The 14,131-nt window shown below is 35.8% G+C and overlaps 1 protein-coding gene across 1 annotated transcript; it reads right to left on the reverse strand.

Annotated features, from left to right (window-relative positions):
• Positions 1 to 8,309: 8,309 nt before the first annotated feature.
• Positions 8,310 to 11,234, reverse strand: LOC142175674 (uncharacterized). The gene is made up of 5 exons (XM_075242593.1): positions 10,889 to 11,234; positions 10,515 to 10,719; positions 9,774 to 10,324; positions 8,954 to 9,300; positions 8,310 to 8,750 (listed from the first exon to the last, which is right to left on the reverse strand). Exons 1-5 carry the CDS (start codon positions 11,232 to 11,234, stop codon positions 8,310 to 8,312), a joined length of 1,890 nt encoding a protein of 629 aa, XP_075098694.1.
• Between the last annotated feature and the right edge of the window lie 2,897 nt (positions 11,235 to 14,131).

Consider the following 14,131-nt stretch of genomic DNA (forward strand, 5'->3'; position numbering starts at 1 on the left):
TGGCTTGGGAGGATGGCCCCTACCAAAAGAATCCCTCCTTCCAGACGAGGCACCACTGAATCTACCAGAATGAAGGGGTCTCTTATCAGACCTCTGACCGCTCCTCTGATCTAGAACCATCTACCCGCCTGGCCACATTGGCCGCATCCTGAAAAAAAATCTTGCTCCATGTCTCCTTAGCCATCTGCAACCAAATAGGCTGAGCGAGTCCCTCAATGAACCTCCTCACTCTCTCTCTCTCTCGGTGGGGATTATAAGAAGAGCATGACAAGCCAAATCAACAAACCTAGTCTCATACGAGGTGACAGTCATAGAACCCTACTGGAGGCGTTCAAACTGCCTCCAATAATCCTCTCTCCAGGTGATAGAGAGAAACTTCTCCAGAAATAGCTGAGAGAACTGATCCCAAGTCAGAGCTGGTGATCCAGCTGGTCTGGCCAAACAATAATCCCTCTACCACTTATTGGCGGAACATGATAGACGAAAAAGAGCAAAGTCGACCCCATTGGTCTCCACTACCCCCATGTTTCGCAGAACCTCATGACAACTGTCCAAATAATCCTAGGGATCCTCTGAAGATGTACCGCCATAAGTGGTAGTAAAAAGCTTAGTGAACCTGTCCAGTCTCCACAGGCATCAGCAGATATAGCTGACCCATCACCGGTCTATGCCACAACACCCCGCGGACCTACCCCAACTGGCTGAGCTGCTGGAATCTGAATCTGGGGAGCCATCTACTCCGGAGTGCGAGTAGCAGGAGTCTGGGCTCCTCCTCCAGCCTGAGAGACAGCTGGTGCTACAAGGAATATGCCTGCCTGAGTGACACTCTCCATAAGGCCCACTAGACGGACCAGAGCATCCTGGAGTACCGGGGTGACGATGAACCCCTCTGGAACCTGAGCTGGCCCTGCCGGAACTGTTTGGGCCGGAACCTTATCCTCAAACTCTACCTGAGGCTCCGCCGCTAGTGCCGCTGCTCGAGCTCTGGGCTGAGCCTGCCTCTACCTCAGCCTCTAGCACGGCCTCGGCCTCTGCCCCTCGTAGGATCTGCCATTGGGGGCTCGGGCTGCTGGTCAGCTGAAGAAGCGATACGTGTTCTCACCATCTGCAAAATAACAGAGTGGGAGTTCAATTAGCATTGAGGAATCAGGTCGCACGACAAAAAGGAAAAGATGTGAAATTTTCCTAAACTCCGTAGCCTCTGGAGGATAAGCACAAACATCTCTGTATCGATACCTCGGACTCTACCTAGCTTGTTCGTGAATTGTGAGACCTAGGCAACCTAGAGCTCTAATACAAACTTAAGCATGAATACTACATATTAAGAATCACAACGGTCACAGTTTACGACTCACTTGCATGCTCGATACCAATGTATAGATACTCGTCACCACACCTATACGTCGTACTCAACACTAACACGTAGCAAATAAGACAACAACTCCTATTACCTCAAGCTAAGGTTAGACCAAATACTTAAGTCGACTCACGGTCAAAAATCAAGTCTCAATCACCGCTTTATCTCTTGGTTCCACTTCCAATCCGCTTATATCAATTCATAATTTACTTAATAACATTAATATATTCTAAATAAACCAATTATAATGCATGAATATAGATTTTCCAATATTTTTTTCCAAAAGTCAAAAACATACCCCGGGCCTGCTTGGTCAGAACTCGAAGTTCGAACCAAAACTCAACTACCCATTCACCTACGAACCCAAATATGCAATTGGTTTTGAAATCCAACCTCAATTTGAGGTTCAAATCCCCAAATTTTGAAATTCCTAATTTCTACCCAAGAACACCCAATTTTCCATGAAAAACCCTAGATTTTTTAGATGAAATCATGTAAAAAGATGAAATAGATTGAAGAAAAAGAGTTGAGATTCATTTTTTACCTATGATTTGGGGAAGAACTTGATCTAGGAAAATCGCCCTTTGGGGTTTAGGTTTTGAAATTTTGAAGAATGAAGTGAAAATTCCGTCCAAAACCTTTTTTACTCAGTTGCACGTCATTGTTCTTTCTTTCTTTTTCTCAACTTCAAAAGAAATCCAATATATTAACAAGAAGGAACCAAGAAAGTGATGTATAGTAACATGGAAGAAAAAGCTGGCATAAGCACAAGTTGTCCATCATCTTGTTCAGCACTAGGGATGAGCAAGAATTCACAAATAATATCCAAAGTGAAGCCCCAAACAGTGGCGAAATTAGCTCTTACAACATGAAGTAAAGTAAGTCACAAATTTTACATGATAAAGATTGGAAGTGAACCAACATACTTAACATTAACTTAAACCTGGGTTGGGGCATTGGGCTTAGTCTTGTTGGGCTACTAGCTAGGGGTAACAAAGTTGAAATTGGGGCTGGGAATTGATAACTTGGGCTTGGCAGTAAGGGAATGTTTACTTAAATAATTCGGTATTTCGGTATACCGAAATATCAAAACCTCAATACCGAGGACCGAATCGAAATACCGAATAGCCGAAAAATCGATATCGAAGTAGTACCGAAATACCGAACATACTGATACCGAAATACCGAATTAATTCTGTTTGGTTCCGAATTTGATTTTTCGGATATTATGCCCACCCCTAGTATTTATATTTGAATTCAGCGTATTTTACTGTATTTCACTGTATTTTAAAATTAAATATATTCACTATTTATATTATGTTCTATTTTATTGTTTGTATTCAGTGTATTTCAATGTTTATATCCTGTAATCGTGCAAACTGTATGTATAGTATGCATGAATACAGGTGTATCCAGCTGTATTAAAAAATACAGACCTTCAAAATACATAAACATAGGCAAAAAAAATTATACAAAAATACAATATGTTTGAGTAAAATTTGTACATAATACAATGTATTTGTATTATTGCATGTGACTAAATAGCAAAGAAGAGAGAAAGTTCGTGGGAGATGGTGTTTTCCGGCCAAGACTCCTTGTATCGCTTCACTACCTCTTTCACTACAATTTACAACGCTTCCAATTCGACCGCTTCTTCCTCTTTTTTCTCTTACTTACCGCGCTAAGAATTCCTCTTTCCCTTCAATCTCTCTATCGTCTAAGATATCTCCGCTTCCTTTTTTTTATTATAGATTTACTTTCATGTTTCTGATTTTGAGATTTTGAGGCTTTCTTTCATGATTTGTTTCTCTTTCATGTATCTATGATTCGGCCTATTTTGCTCGAAGGGAGGAGAAGAAAGAGAGAGAGAGAGAAAGAAGAAAAATTCTGAGAGAGAATCGTGTATTAATTGAAAGAAAGAGAGAGGAAAAACAGAAATAGCAATTTCACGCCTCAATGGTAGAATATACCATAAATATTGATTTTGCTATAAAATATAAAAGATAGCTATAGAAAATAATATTTAAACTAATTTTGGTTTATAATAAATAGGATGTATACCTTTGCTATAAGAGGTAAAATTTTCAATAATAAAGCGTCACATGTGCCAAAGGTTATTATATACCATCAAGCTTAAGCAATAAGCAATAGGAAAAAGCACAGCCCGATCTACAGTAGATAACTATTTTGACCCTAAGTTCTTGAATTTTCGCCAATTCAAATTTAATTGAACTGGTGATTCGAATTAGTACCAAGCGCAGTAGTCAAGAGCGACAACTATCATGTGCCACCAGTGTCAAAAAAATAATTACAAAGTGTCATCCCAAGCAAAAGATTACTACTCCAATATTCCAGCCAAGTTTGACAAATTACAAAGTGCCACAAGTGTCCAAGAACCACTACAAGATGCCTAAGGTACCAAAAAATTACTACACCAATGTACCACATATAGCCAAAGCTCACTATGACAAGGTGCCAAAGCCAAATGTACCTAAAGACCACTAGAAGGCGTCATCTCTTCGGAAAAATAACTACTACAAGGTACCTTCGGTATCTAATTATTAGTACAGTCAGATCTCTCTGAAACAGCATTTCTATATAACAACATCTCACTATAAGTTAAGTTTTTTCCGGAACCAATTTTCATGTCATGTTATAATACATATTCTCTATAACAACACTTCGCTATAACATCTAAAAATATTCGGAATAAACGAGGCTATTACATAGGGATTTAACTGTATAAGGTACCATTTTTACCAAAGAATGACTACTATAAAAGATCACCGCGTCTGACAAATATCACAAGGTGCCTTCAGTTCCAAGAAATTATTACAAAGTGCCATCAGTGTCTAAGAAAGGGTATTACAAGATACAAAAAATGATACCTACAAGGTAATTACTCATATACCAGTATATGTGTACCATATTCCATCGGTACCAAAAGATAATTACAACAAAATACCAGCTATCTCAAACGAAAATTATTACAAGAAACCAGTTGCATCCAAGGAATTTGAGCATCCTTCCTACTATTATAAGTCACCCCCTCCACCATCACCATACCCTCCACCACCTTACTAGTTACTACTATAACTCACCCCCTCCTCCTTCACCATCACCGTCACATCATCGATATTATTATATTTTTGTTTTTCATGTTCATAAGGCCGACATGGCTTCATCTTGTGTTTCAATGACGGATAAGGCGGTCAAGCTGCCCATTACCCGGAAGTCATCCTCAAGCACACCATAACCAAGGGGTTCTCATATTGTGACACAATATCCAAATTTAACTCTTCATTATTTAATTATTTATCTTTTTAAATTTTTGGGTTGCAGTTGTTTTGCCATTTAAATTGGTGTTTGATGGTTCTCCAAATCAATTGTTCAGTTGAATACAAAATCTTTTCTATTGAGAGTTCATCACTATCATTTGCCCGTCTAAAATTTTCCAATTTCAGACACGAGAGAAATAGTAATAAAGTTGGACAAATAATACAAATAATGCCAAAGTTTTTAAGTGCCATTGAGTTGCTCTATCCACATGACATATTTCGGATAAATCTTTGAAGGAATAGAGCAACATATTAAACTAACAGCAAAGATTTTCAGTTTTGGAGAAATTTTTTTTTGACATACTAGGTTATCTATAGGTTGAAAGAGACCAAAACTTCCAAGCTTTCTTGGTTTTCTTTTTCTTGTGATTAAACTTCAATTGAATAGGTGTCAAATGAACGGGCTAAACTAAATTTGAAAGGATTAAAATATGTTAATATATAACCTGCTCATAGTTTGTTGGGTTAGTTTGACATAAATAAATAGATCACAAGGCAAGTGCCTAACTTAAAATCTTTATTTTTAATATATTTGTTGATTATTAATCAAACCCAAAAAGATTATGTTTGCTTTACATGAAAAAAGAAAGACTTTTGGAACTTGTGTCTTAATCATGCATATGTAATAAGATTTCTGGCCAATGAAAAGCTTAAAGTAGTACCATTCTTTTCTAAGCGGACTAATAAGGTATAACATAAAATGGTATAAGGGAGTAGAACATATTAGCGCTACACGCAGTCCCTAAAAGTAAAAGGGATTTTTACCTTCATATACCATATATGAAACTTTATTACCCCCATTGTTTAAGGATTGTGTTAATTACATTTCAGCATACCAAATTACCATTTATATACCACAATTCAAATTAAGGGTATAATTAATGCTTCATTTATATTAGGCGTTAATTTAGGAGCGTATATTCTCCCATTTTCGTTTACCCGCCTCTCTCTCCTCCCATCCCCCCACACCCCCCATGTTTTACCTTCAGTTAATTCCACCATTTTCGTATACTCGCCTCTCACCCACGTTTACCATCAGTTACCCACGATTCTACAATTTTCTTTTCCAGTTAATTTCACAAAATCCTATTTTGAAGTTGCATCTGTTTTTTCAAGTCCCAAATCATGAAAAAAATCAACACTCCCAAAAAAAAAAGCTTCAAAAGCTACATTAGCTGATATCCCATCCTTTGATTTGGGTGTTTTAACACCAAAATCACCACCCAAAAACGCAAAATCGACACATGCAAGTGAACCTACTACTAGTATTTCATCTCCTAGACAAATCCGTGCAGAGATGAGAACCAAGCATTTGCACGATGTTGATGCTGGTGGAGGTGATAAACCAGTCGAGAAATAACTCAAACGAAAGGGCAAAGAGTTGTGTGTAGATGATGATTTTGTTGAACATTCCCCTAAAATTCCATCTGTGAAAAAACCCAAGGTCTCTCCTTCTTCATCAAAATCGAAAAAGAAGAAACCCTCCAAAAAGTACCAAAATTGGTTCACAAAAAGATTTTGGTAAAGGTAAACACTAATTATTTTTCTTTACAGTTTTTTAGTGTAATTTTGGTTGTAAAAATCTTTTGTTCAAGTGTTTTTGGTAAAATGTGGAATTGTCCAAATTTTATAGATTGTTTGTCTCAATTTTGTAGGTTAATTGTAATTGTAATTTTTAGACAGTGCATAAATGTAGTCATTTTGTAGTTGTTTTGTAGTCTGCTGGATAAATTGTAGATAATGTATATTTTTCACTTTTGTATGCTGCTACATTTACCTTCATACTAACTACAATTAATCTACATTTTGTGAGTTACTTGAACTAACTGTTATATTTTTGTAGTTATAGAGCTGTGGTTACCTTTTTCTTCATTATTGTTTTGAGATAACGTTTACATGTGTAGATGTCCTGTATTGTTTTGTAGTTATAGGTGTGGGTAGGTTGTTCTTCTTTTAGTTATATTTTGTAGTTAGCATGTAGTTATATGTAGATTACTGCTTCTTTTTTATGCTAACTACTAATGTTCAATAATTTTTTATTTTCTGCAGAATGGCCATTATTTTGCACCACAAAATGTTGATTATGGTGTGCTTAGATTCCACAGTTTGTGTGATCCGAGCATACCTAGCCAGATAAAAGTTTTACTCTCTCCAAATGCTTTAAAGCTTTTCCAAAAAACTTGTTTTGGTTACTTATTTGGTCTCCCTACAATCAGTATGCAAAACCAAGCAATTCATCTTCTGATGAAGTATGAATTGTCAAAGTCTACTGACTCATATTTTTCAGTACTATTGAAGGGTGAAAAATTGAATTTTTCCTTGAGAGAATTTGGGATGATTACCGGTCTAACTTGTGTGAATAAGTTTTCAGACTATGGTTACACTTCCACTTATGTTTGCCATTTAATGACTACCTATTTTTCGAACAAACAAAGGGTTGAAAAGTGGCATTTGAAAAATGTAGTCACAAATAAAGCTTGGGCAAACGATGAGGATGCAGTGAGGTTGTGCATTCTTTATCTGTTGGAATTTTTTGTTTGTCCTTCTGATAAAGACCATGTGTCTTTCATAGACAAGTTTATGTGTTTTCTGATAGAGTCTGGTAATTTTAAGTCATACCCATGGGGTATCAAATCCTTCAAGCAGGTTATTGAATCTGTCTAACATCGTCTTAATTCCCATGTACATTCTTATCTGATACGGGGATGCTCATTAGCCTTGCAAGTGTGGCTATATGAGTGTTGCTCGTCCGTCAGTACGGAGCTTGCTACGAGGTGTTCTGAATCTATACCTCGCATTGTAAGATGGAGCTCTATTATGGGACTATGCTACAAAGAAGCAAGAAGATGGGTCAATCAGTGAAAGTGAGGTTACAGGCAGGCTAGTAAGGAGGAAGGGTGCTCCTGCTAAAAATGAGAGGACTAGAGTACAGAAAAAGAAGAAATAGAGTCTTGTGTTCCTAGTTTAGTTGATGTCATTTTTGTAGTTGAAGTGGAATACACTGTAGGAAATATGTCATTTTGGTTGTTTACAGCACTTTATCTTCATTACATTAAACTCGAGTACTCTGATTTGCTAGAATACAATTTGCCTTTAATCTTCAAGTAATTTTTATGAAATACCTTCAAGTTCTAGGTAATTTCTGTATATAACTGTCATTTGTAATTAAGGTACACAGCCAAAATATGAAATAAATACAGGAATCATATAAATAAATTATCCACAATTAATCTACAAATCATATACAAATTATTAACAAGACAACAATTTAAATACATTTAAACTACATTTTAACTACAAATCATTTACAAATTATTAACAGGACTACAATTAGACTACATTTAAAGTACATTTTAACTACAATCTGGAAACAGTTTACATTGAATGAATTCTTCATTAATATTAGTTGTTTTGTATATAGTAAATATTAAAGTTTAACTAAGCTATAAAAAAAAAAGACAAATTTAGATGCCTGACAGAATACATAAAATCATATTAAACGCAAATACACAAATTGTAGTATACTTCATAATCATCTTCAAAAACTTGAATGATTACACACAAAAATCAGATAATTTGAACTCACTAACATTTATTTTGAATAACTATTCTAACTACAAATTGGGCGCATTCTTGCAAGTTCTTTTGTTATGCCCTTCACCTCCACAATTTCCATATGACACCTTGTACTTCTTTGACTTTATTTCATAAAATGTTTTATATCTTTCCTTGTGAGGTCTCCCTGGCTGCCTTTTATCTCTCGCCGGTGGCTTTACTACCTCATCCAAAATATGTTGTGGCACATCCCATTTGCTTTCATCAGGAAGAGGATTTACTGGCATTTCATAGGTAAGCAGAAGGCTCTTCCTTGTGTAATACGGAGAGCAATAGTTTTCGTATGTTTCCTTCCTGTGCCTTAATGCTGCCAAAGCATGCGCACATGGAAGTTCATCAAGTTGGAATTGTCCGCAGCTACATTTCTTGTTTTCTAGACACACAATGTACCGCTTCACACCATCTAACACAGTATGTATATGATCTGTTGAAGCCCTCACCTACAATTGAAGAACAAACAGAAATAATAATATATCAATCATTAAAAAGGATTATCCACAACTTACCTACAAATCAGCTACAAATACATTGCAACTTATCTACAATCTACAATTACCCACAATTTAACTACAGTTTATCTACAATCTGGAAACAATGCATATTAAGCAATTTATTTTTTTTGCACCAAACAAACAGATCTTACCCTTAGTATCTGAGATAATGTATTGTTGTCATCCAATTCTTTGTTGAATTTGTACCCAAGGTATGTGAAAGTACCCTTTGCCTTCAATAACTTCTCTTTCGTCCAACGTTCAAGAAGCGTCCTCATATACTCTAATAGATCAAATATTGGCAGCTCTCTTGCCTCTTTTGTTACAGCATTCAACGACTCGGTAATGTTTGATGTCATAGTAAAAGTTCTATTCACTGTTGCATGTACTCTTGACCATCTATGATAGACAATATCATATATGTAAGATTTCACACGCGGGTCTACCTCTTCAATCTTCAACATCCTTTCATTAAATTCATCCAAAGTGTATGACCGTGCTGTAGCAAAGTACAATTCATGTAATTGTAAATGTCCCTTCTTGAATTTGGACCTTATATTTGTCCAAATATACCACATGCAAGAGTAGTGTGGCATGCCCGGATAGACAATTGATGTTGCCTTCAGTATACTCTCATTCCTATCTGAAACAACACACATTGAAGGTCTTTCACCATATGCCTCCTTGAATTGCTCAAAGAATCACTTCCAAGACGCGTCGTTTTCAGAATCAACCATAGCATATGCCAAGGGAAATATAGTACCTACATTTTTAATTCATAAAATATTAATTGGAAGCCCTGAAAAGGTATATAAAAATATAATTAAATAACAACTACAATATATATTCAAAATATAGACAATTTATCTACATTTTTTTCCTTTAGCTACAAAATAACTACAATATAACTACAATTTAACTACATTTTATAGACTGCCTACAAAATAACTACAAAATTATTACATTATTTACCTGCTGCATCCATGGTGCTTGCTGTAAGCATAATCCCCTTGTAGGCTGACTTTAAGAATGTCTCATCAACCACTACTACTGGCCTACAATGTTGCCAACCACTTATTGATGTACAGAGAGCAACAAATGTGTATAAGAAGAAATCATCTGCTGCCTTCTTCAATTTAACAACAGAACCAGGATATGTCTCCTCAAGAATATAAAAATATTTGGGTAATTTGCTGTAGGAGTCAGACGGATTCCCTCTCAAAAACTGTAAAGCCTTTTCCTTGGCTCTCCATGCTTGCATGTAGCTTAGGTTCAGTCCATGTTCGGATAACATGTCAGTTTGTATGTCCTTTGGTGTGTAAACAGTCTTAGGATCACAATACTTTGGAACGACCATGCTACCAACTACAGCTGCGGTACGTTTGCGTTGTATGAATGTTTCGTCCAATAAGGAGCATGTGTGTTGTCGGCTGAAACTCCTTATCTTGAACATTGCCGAATCATTAATTGGCGTTGCCTTGAAGTGCCATTTACAGTTTTCAGCAACACATATAAGCCAGTAGCTACAAAAAAATACAATATTTAATACAGGCTATAGATGTAGAAGCAACAAAAAGGACTGTTTTAACACAAATTCATTAAAAACTACAATTAACTACAGCTTAACTACAATTAAACTACAATTTATAAAAACCACATATCTTCACTAAAACACTGCTTTTACTGATATATTCTCCACAAATAAAGCCATACCTTCTATGACTAAATCTTTTTACTCTGAATTGGAACTTGTGCATCACAGAAAAATTCTTCATTGAAGCAACTACAGTTTGCTTGTCCTGATAAACTTGTCCTTCTTCAATATATGTTTGCGTAGATTCAGTTATTATTTCACTTTGATATTCCTCTATAACTGGTGAGAATGGAATTTCAAGTAAGTTTAGGGATCCAGACGAACCTGCAGGAACATAGAGATAAATGTAGTAACTATGTAGATAATTTTGAAAACAACATTGTTTTATGAGCTTCAGTACATTGTTTTTTGTAGTTAATTTGTAGATAAATGTTGTAATATTGTAGATAACACACTAACACAATAACTCTCTGCAATGTCGAATTAAACATACCTGCACTTGTGCTATCGTTGGTGATTGCCAATTCCATATTGAAATCTCTTACGCTTATACATAAAGGATACGAACCTAAGTTCTTATTCTCCTTTTTGGTCTCCATATACACACGAACCCCCATATCATTCCTAATCTCCATTGGAGGACAATTGTCGTTCACAATGTATTTGATTTCTACAATTTTATCCGATGTATCAATCGATAGTTGTTCTGCAATTGTAGAAATCAGAATTCCGTAGCTTGCATTCTCATCTACCACAATGGCATCAACTTCAAAATCTCTAAATCTGCCATAGTGATCCCAATTTCCATTCAATTTTAGCATTATTGGGATTTTTGACATGATTTCGTATAGTTGAGAGAAAAAAGATGAAGAACAGATATAGGTTCGACAATTTGAGTACTGAGGTCGATGAAGAACAATTTTGAATTCTATAATTTGTATTGCGTTGTAGAATTTGTAAAAGCAATTTGAGTACTGGAGCTTCTGAAGCTTGCGTTGTTTTAGAATTGTAGTGAATGAGAGAATTACGCAACAATGAGATCTCTTTCCGTTTCAAAATTCGAATTTAATGTGGAAAGAATCAAACGCAGATTTCGTGCCTTCTTTTTAGCGCGTTGCAGAATCTGCCTAATTATAGATTGGTATATAAATTGTAGTAAAAGTGTGGACTGGGCGGGTAATTAACAAATTATGAACATTTTTGGTAATAAGGTTTCATATATGGTATAGATAGGAAAAAATCCCAAAGTAGAATAGCAGATTGCTTAGCTATTGATGTCACTGGTTCACAAACCTTGAGCTCATTTGTTCAATGAAATCAAAAAGGTCATAATAGGAGAAAGACAACAAATATGACCCTCAACAGATATCTCATTTAACAGAAAACACTGTTGAAATGCATCATTAACCCACATAACCAGAGATATAACCTTTTATGTTTTCAAATATAGAAGCATAAATTGGAGATGAACATCTCCACCCAGGCGGAACACCAGTGTGGACTTAAATTAATGGTACCTCAAAAAGGAAAGAGGAAAGTACAAATAAAGAGCACAAACCTTACTTTGGAATCTAGCTGCAGATACAAATCTGGCCTAGAATACAAATCAACTCGATCTGGGCTTCGTTCTCAAGAGGAAATTACATGAAGCTTCTATTACAATATTTCAACCATGAAAACATCACTTCTCCTCAAAAAGGTACAGGAGCAGCTATATACAAAGGTCAAGTATGTGCGTGTTTCAAGCATTTGCGCCTGGATCACTGACCACGCCCAGAAAATCATCCTTTATCGTATCAATACAGAACTGAAACAGGACACGTGAACCAACATGTGAGGGAAATGACGAAGAATCCATGCAACACAAGTAAATATAAAATGTTGGAGTTCTTATTTTTGCTTGAAATTATCTTAGGAACCTATGATTGTATATCCTTGATAAAAAAGTTGCAGCGTCTATGGTCTTTACTCTTTCTCCCTTTCATATGATCATTCAGAAAAAAGAAATATTATGATTCTTAAGAACTCAACGTGCTATTCCCAAAGAACGGAATCTCATTGAGTTCCTACACTCTCATGTTGACAACTTAATATTGTCATTCGATCACGACAAGAATAAACCCAATCCGGAATACAAACCTAAAGTAAAGTACATATTAAACCGATTGCAAGAGTACCAGTAACAATATCTATTATCCAAAGAGGAATTAACAGTATCGGTATTTAGACTTTACCCCACTTCCCTTGGGTTAATATCCCAACCACAAGAGATTTTTTAGCGGCACAAATAACATTTCCTAGTATCTCAATTTCATCCAGATATTCCTTCTTCTCAGCTTCAGGACCTTCTCCAGTCATATTAGTTTATCCTAGCCACTTAATGTCCCTTGACAGAAATCCCTCATCCCACCCCAAAAATAAATAAAACTTGGATTCACTAGCTAAAAGTGGCGATAACAAATCCAAACTACATGACTATCGAAATTTAGTAAAAGTTATTCAAAAGGGAGGTCAACATTAAAAACTATATGGATCTTCATAATGACAACTAACTAGAAAGAGGCCAGAGCAAATGTCTTTAACAACTATTTTTCTATAACAGCTATTTGTTGAATCAATGGGAGAAAATCAGCATTCTGACTTTGTTACCACCTCCAACCTTACGGTTGCGGGTTCGAGTCACCATGTTACCATATCGGAAAGAATCAGCTATTGTTACCTAATGTGGGAAACTTTGTACCTAAGTATATTATACCGTGGAACCGTTTCTAAAGCCCAAAAATGAAGAATTTTGGTTAAATGTTCAAGCCTATAAGACTAAGAAAAACATAGAGATGAAACAATATCAGCTCCATGATTTTGGACAGAAATCTGCCTAGGTGGACGGAATATTTCCGCTCCACGATATCAGTCCACAAAAATCATCTGAAGCAAGATTTGAATGGAAGAGAAGCACAAAGGTGGAGACGAAATATTTTCGACTCCACGATTTAGCACTGCAAGCGCATTTTTGTCAAGACTTTCAGGCTACTATAAATAGAATCTTAGCTCATTTTCTTAGGTCATTTTTCATTCTTTAGAGTAACACAACAATTTTTAACCTAGTTTAGCAAGGATTTGGAGGATCTTCACCATTGTGTTTGGATTTTCTTACTTTATTAGTCTTTAAATATGTTTATCTTTTCATCCAACTTTTAGTTTCCATTTCTAGTATGAGTAGCTAAGCTTTATAGCTAGGGCTATAAACTCTTATGGCATTAATGTGAATGTGTATTTGTTTATCTTGTTTATTATTACTTGGGTTGTGATTATCTACTTGTTTTCATGCTTTATTGTTAATTTGGTAGCCGCGGACACTAGATTAAACCCTCTAGTGTCTATTTCTTACTTGGAAAGGTGAAATTGGACTGGGTAGTTAACAAGTAGCAAGGATTTGAGCTTATTAAGGAATTAATGAAGCTAGGTTAATGAAATCAAACTAGGAATAGGGAGATCTCTACTTGGTTCATTATCAATTGGGTTTTAGTGCATTCCTTTGTGTTTGGAAGAACATTCTAGGGATAAGCTTGCTAGAGTTGAAAAATTTCTAGTGGGTAGCTAGTAACTGAATCATAATTACTAATTCAACGTATTTAGGCAAGCTAAGTATACCCGAAGAACTAATTATGCCATATTGAGGTTATAACCCCGATCTTTCTCTAATTAGAAAACAAACAACTTTTAACGTGTTCGATAA

This window comes from Nicotiana tabacum, chromosome 3 (genome assembly GCF_000715075.1).
Source record: "Nicotiana tabacum cultivar K326 chromosome 3, ASM71507v2, whole genome shotgun sequence".
Lineage (NCBI taxonomy): Eukaryota > Viridiplantae > Streptophyta > Magnoliopsida > Solanales > Solanaceae > Nicotiana > Nicotiana tabacum.

Excerpts from the sequence above, each read along its gene's own strand:
- LOC142175674 (XM_075242593.1), bottom strand. The coding sequence starts at position 11,234 with ATGTCAAAAATCCCAATAATGCTAAAATTGAATGGAAATTGGGATCAC. Across the intron at positions 10,325-10,514 it reads AAAAGATTTAGTCATAGAAG|CTACTGGCTTATATGTGTTG; the intron begins GTATGGCTTTAT and ends ATTTTTTTGTAG. Across the intron at positions 8,751-8,953 it reads CATTATCTCAGATACTAAGG|GTGAGGGCTTCAACAGATCA; the intron begins GTAAGATCTGTT and ends CTTCAATTGTAG.